Below are 6,364 nucleotides of genomic sequence, written 5' to 3'. Positions count from 1 at the left end.
CCATGTACTGTGATGCATCGAGGGTTGGATTAGGATGTGTGTTGATACAGTAGGGGAGAGTTATTGCATATGCTTCTAGGCAGTTGAAGAAGCATGAGCAGAACTATCCTACTCATGACCTCGAGATGGCTGCCGTAGTATTTGCTCTCAAGATATGACGACATTACTTGTATGGCAAGACCTGCGAGGTGTTCACAGATCATAAGGGTCTTAAGTACATTTTGGACCAAAGGGACCTGAATTTGAGACAGCGTAGGTGGATGGAACTCCTTAAGGACTATGATGTCCATATTTTGTACCACCCAGGAAAGGCTAACGTAGTAGCAGATGCCTTGAGTAGGAAGTCTATGGGTAGCCTTGCTCATATTTCTAGTTGGAGGAGACCGTTAGTGGAGCAGTTACATAGTTTAGAGCGGAGTGGTGCACGTTTAGAGATATCTGAATCTTGAGGATTTTTGGCGCACATCGAGCTTAGGTCTGTTTTGATGGAGGAGATTAAGGTGGCTCAAGTTAGAGACCCTAGTCTAGCCAAGATCATTAAAGATGTCAGAGAAGGTAAGGCGTTGGATTTTTCTGTTGACCTTTCTGGAGTGTTGAGATTCAGGGCTTCGCTTTGTGTCCCCGAGGTGGACGAGTTGAGGAGTAGGATCCTTGCGGAGGCTCATCACTCTCGATTTGCCATTCACCCAGGGACTACCAAGATGTACCAGGACCTAAAGCAATTGTTTTGGTGGTCACGCCTTAAGTAAGATGTCGCTCGTACGTGTCTAACTTGCCAAGTCTGTCAACAGGTGAAGGCGGAGCATAAGAGGCCAGGAGGTTTGTTGGAGAGCATCCCAATTCCAGAATGGAAATGAGAGCATATTACCATGGATATGGTTACAAGATTGCCGAGGTCCCCTGCGGGACATGATTCAGTATGGGTAGTAGTAGATCGCCTAACGAAGACAGCTCGTTTTATTGCTGTACGTACGTCATTTACTGCCTCTCAGTTAGCTCAGAAGTTCATTCATGAGATTGTACGGTATCACGGAGTACCCATTTCTATTATTTCTGATCGAGGGTCCATATTTACCTCTCGGTATTGGGGCTCGTTTCATGAGGCTTTGAGTACGTAGTTAGCATTGAGTACTACGTTTCACCCCCAGACGGATGGCTAGTCGGAGAGGACTATCCAGATACTTGAGGACATGCTTAGAGCGTGTGCCCTTGATTTCAAGGGTAGTTGGGAGAAGAATTTGCCGTATGTCGAATTTGCATATAACAATAGCTATCAATCCAGCATTCAAATGGCACCTTATGAGGCGCTATATGGTCGACGATGTAGGTCACCCTTAGGTTGGTTTGAGGTTGGTGAGAGACGACTTATTGGCCCAGATCTAGTTGGCCAAAGCATGGAGATCGTCTAGGTAGTTCGTGATAGGCTTTTGACAGCTCAGAGTCGTCAGAAGTCGTATGCAGATTGTAGGCATCGACCCTTAGAGTTTGCAGTTGATGATTTGGTGTACCTTAGAGTATCGCCTATGAAAGGGGTAGTGAGGTTTGGGAGGAGAGGTAAGCTCAGTCCCCGGTATGTTGGACCTTTTCGAGTCCTTAGGCGAATTGGGAAGGTAGCTTATGAGTTAGCACTACCACCGTCGATGGTTGGAGTGCACCCCGTATTTCATGTGTCGATGCTACGCGGGGTTATTGGAGGCCCCTCTCATGTTTTGCCCCCGACAGCACCCACTATGATCCAACCAAGCTTGCAATATGAAGAGCAACCTGTTAAGATCTTAGATAGGCAGGTCAGAAAGCTTAGATCTAAAGAAATAGCTTCCGTTAAAGTTCAGTGGAGCCACCATAGTGAGGGTGAGGCCACTTGGGAGATGGAAGATGCTATGAAAGAGAAATATACTTATTTGTTTCCGTGAAATTCGAGGACGAATTTTTATAAGGGGGGAGAATGTAAAGATCTAAAAAAAAAAAACTAAATTAATTAATTTAATTAAATTATATATAATAATTAATTAAATAAAAAAATGAAAAATATAAAAAGAAAAGGGGGAGGCGCTCGGCAGCCCCCCCCAAACAGAATCAACTTTCTCTCTCTCTCTCTCTCTCTTTTATTTTCTCTCTTGCTCCCTCTCGAATTTTCTTCGATTCCAAGCGATCCGACCGTTTGATCTTTGATCCGACTTCATTTTTATCGTTAAAGCACCCCCGATCTACAAAGAGGTAAGTATTTTGGCTTCATCTTTTCGATTTTTCTTGTTGTTTTCGTGAAATATGGGTTGAGGCGCGATGGGGCTTTTGGCCGGATGTTTTGAGGTTAGATTTACGACGATCTGACCGTTGGATTTCTTTGGTTTTTTGATATGTTGGTCGGTTTGCTTGAGGGTGTTGGGTCGCGATCTTGGATAGCTGGAAATCGTCGGCGACGTTGGCAGTGTTTTGTCCCATTTTGGCCGAGAGTTTGACTCTAGATCTACAAAGATCTAGCCATCCGATCTTTGTCATTTTTGGGTATGTTGCTCTTCTTGGTGTTGCGCACCTCGGGGTAGTCTCCGATCGTTGAAAAATTTGCCGGCGAACTGCAACGGCCAGATTTTGCCCCTATTTTTGGCCAAAAATTAATTCTCAGATCTATTAAAATCTGACCGTCCGATGGGTTTCATTTTAAGATATGTTGTTATTTGTGGTGAGGGCTTCGTATCGGTATATTGATCGGCCGTTTTTGGCCGGCCGGCGGTGGTCGCCGGCGGCGACAGTTTGCTGGGAAGGAAAAAGAAAGAAAGAAAAGAAAAAGAATAAAAGGAAATAAAAATAAAAATAAATAAAATATAAGGAAAAAGGAAATGAGGGCTTTTGGGGTTGGGCATGTCGGGTTAGGTTTTGGCCTAGGATGGAAGGGCCCGATTGGGTTTTAGGATGGCCCAATGTGTTGGGCATTACTAACCCAGTTGTGGCAACCCTTGGGCTGGCCCACTCGACTTGTTCTCCCTTGTCGTTTGTCCGTGAATCTAGGATGACTTGGTTAGGTTGATCTTACTCAGGATATCGAGATTGGTCTAATTTGGGTTCTCTTTAGGTCTCCTAGAATTGGCGATATGATTGGCGAGTCATTTTGTTGATCGGAGTCCTAAGGACGAAGCCCTATTAGATGACTTGAGGCCGAGTAAGACTGACCCCGAGTGCGTTCTAGGCTAGCCTATGATGATGACGTGGGTTTATTTCGAATCCTGATTTCTGATGGATTCCTTTTATTCTGAGGCTAGAATATTGTAATTTAATCCTTTTAAACAATTTATTAAATTATTAATTAATTATTAAGTTTTTAAGAAAATTTATCAATTTAGTTATAAATATAAATATATATGTATTTTTGATAAAAGAGGAATTTAGATAAAAAATATATTATCTATATCAAAAGAAAACTGGTTTATGGGTAAATATAGAAATATATATATATATATATTATGTTATTGCAGCCTGTAAATGGGTGTGTAGTTCCACTATACACTTACGCGTAGCAAGCAAGGCGAGACATGATGATGTAGTCGATGACTTAGCTCGATAAATTCCATGACACCGGATTTGAATATTGCGCGGGCCAAGGTATAAAATAATCAATTCAGGGTGTTAGGTAATGGTTAGGGTTTTCGGTAATTTCATTTCGTCATACTCTTGTTACTTAAATGTGACCACCCCATTCTATTTATTATAGGCTCGGATTCTCAGGATTTTGTTCGATCTTCTCCCCAGAATCGGACTTGAGTCATCATTTCTCAGGCGAGTAGACAGGATATGTTATGTTTACCATATTTTTATGCACGTATATAAATTGTTCTATGCATAACTTGTAAATGATTTCTATATGCGAATCATAGAAAATATTCTCTTTTAAATGTTCCTAAATTGCATGAAATATTTTCATCCTACTAGGAGAGACATAAACAGAAAGATACCTTAACTGAATTCTTATCTTGAGCATGTGAAATATATGATGATATGGTGTATTTTAGGCATCACTTAAATTGATAAATGGTTATGACTTGTGCATAAATTAGGGTATCATTTGCATTACTATTAGAGGACTATCTAGTAGATTCCCTAGTGACTCACAGCAGGAAAAGATCATGGTACTGTGAGGCTTGGCATGCCAAGGCCATGAGAGACACGGATAGTATGTTTCAGCACTACTATCACGTGGGCCCTTATGATGATATTGTGTGATAATGATGTATGTGCCGATATATATACTTGTGTGCATGTGTATATAGGCGTTAGGCCAGTTTCTACTAGTGTGTCCTCAGAATCAGTTAATGCATCTCATACAAAAGTATATGAGACTTAGGTGGTTAGGGAATAACTTATGGGGGTTGTCTTTAGGCACCTATTTTTCCTACACTATGTTTTTCCTTGAAATCTCAAATTATTTAAACTTATGGTTCATATTTTCGCTGTTTATACAGTTATTATGTTATTGTACTCATGATGATCATCCTAGCATTTTATTGTATACTCTCCTAGTGGGCATGACATACCTTATACTCGCAAGTCCATAAGACTCACCTCGTTTTATTAAAAATATTTTCAGGCAATTCTTCTTTTGATTATTGGTCCAGCAGATTTTCTGGTATGATATCAGACCCTCTTTTGAACCCTGGTGTGATATAGGATGCTCTGTGGAGACATACACGTATTGTAGAGTCTGATGTTTTGTCTTTTATTTTGTTGGCACATAATTGTGCCAATGGCCCGAGATACGGGATCGGATATGTATTTATGACAGCAGTGTGATAGATATTCTTATTCTGTACAACTGCTATATATGGAATATTGAGATATTATGTTAGAAGGTGAATTGGTATATTATTCATGTTCTATATCTTGTCAGTAGTATCGTTTTATTCAAAACAAGCTAGAGAAGAGGCTTACTAGTCCATTGTGGGACCATTGGGCCTAGGGATTAGTGCCGGTCATGACATATCAGATTTTGGGTCGTGACATTATAATTAAATAAAAATGAGAAATGTGGCAAATGACAAAAAATGGGCATGTTTTATGAAAAAATGTGGGAGCAAAAAGGGAAATTTCATAATTGATTTGATAAAGAAAATGAAAAAAAAAAAAAGAAAATGTGAAATGTCCAAAGAGAGCTTATATGCTATGTGTGTGTGGAAGAAGTTAAGGGCAAAATGGTAAATATTTAAGAGGTGGTTGGCAGCCCATTCCTTTCCCTTTTCCTCTCCATCCTCTCTTGTATCTTCTTCATTCATTTGTTTCTTCTACTTTTGGTTCCTTGACAATTCTTCTTCTTCTTCTTATTCTTCTATTCTTTTATTCATCTTCTTACATTGAAGCTTCTAGAAGGAGGATTTCCAATTTTTTTGGGGCAAGCTTTTTCTTCTTCCAAACATCATCAAAGGCAAGTTCTCATTGCAATTTTATTACATTTTGTGCAAGCTTTCCTTCTTTTCCATTATAGCGTCGAAATGCTTCATGGTTATTCATCCCCTCATTATTAAAAAACTATTTTTATATTGGTTGTGTGATTATCTTTATTTTTCCTTAAATCTTATGGCTTGTCTAAATCTTTTATTAGGTCTTGTTGCTGGTCTCATTGGGGCTTGTTCACTTATTTTTCGTTCAAGAAATGACATTTGTGGGTTAGGAAGCTAGTGGTGGTTGTTTGGGGTGTTTCGGGTCCATTAATGCTTTCTGTGTGCGTCAAGTCGACTAATATTGGGGTTTAGTCGACTTAGCAGAGGCCAATTTTCTCAAATTTTTGTGCCAACTCTCAACCCAGTCGACTAAGCAATCTTCTCAATCGACTAAGCATTTCTTTAGTCGACTAAGCCATTTCTTTCAGATTGTGCACCTTACACTCTTTAAACCATAACTTTTTGTCCCGATATCAAAATTAAAATCCATTTTTATTTATTGCGACCCTAACTCGATAAGCTTCGATTTATATAAGATTTGAACCATTTAGTTAACTATTGATCATGTGGGCTTCCTTTGAAATGTATGCTTGAATCGTAACTTTCTCTTTCCTTAAAATTCGCTTAATCTTAAATTTTGGAATCAATGCTTCCACCTTAACCCGGTTATCAATATTATCGAATAATTGCACTTAATTAATGTGGTGGAACCTATTTAAATGTTGAATTATGTGAAATAACCAATAATCTTAATGGACAAAAATTGAGGGTGTGTGAATGTTACTTGTTATAACATTGCTTGTGGCTACGTTGTATTGCATTGTGTTACTATATTGTTTCGCATTATGATGTTGGGTCATGGGTTGCATTCATTAGGTGGTCATGCTATATATGTTTTGGGAGCCTGAGTATTGGAATGACACGGTTAGCTTATTGAG

General features: G+C 39.4%; 1 protein-coding gene across 1 annotated transcript; it reads left to right on the top strand.

Moving 5' to 3' along the window:
* Window positions 1-1,152: 1,152 nt before the first annotated feature.
* On the top strand, window positions 1,153-1,913 carry LOC127791721 (uncharacterized). The gene is made up of 2 exons (XM_052321699.1): window positions 1,153-1,323; window positions 1,410-1,913. Exons 1-2 carry the CDS (start codon window positions 1,153-1,155, stop codon window positions 1,911-1,913), a joined length of 675 nt encoding a protein of 224 aa, XP_052177659.1.
* Window positions 1,914-6,364: the final 4,451 nt, after the last annotated feature.

Source organism: Diospyros lotus, chromosome 15, assembly GCF_014633365.1.
Source record: "Diospyros lotus cultivar Yz01 chromosome 15, ASM1463336v1, whole genome shotgun sequence".
In the NCBI taxonomy this organism is placed as follows: domain Eukaryota; kingdom Viridiplantae; phylum Streptophyta; class Magnoliopsida; order Ericales; family Ebenaceae; genus Diospyros; species Diospyros lotus.
Note: the sequence above shows the minus strand (reverse complement) of the source record. Positions and strands in the feature narration are given on the sequence as shown.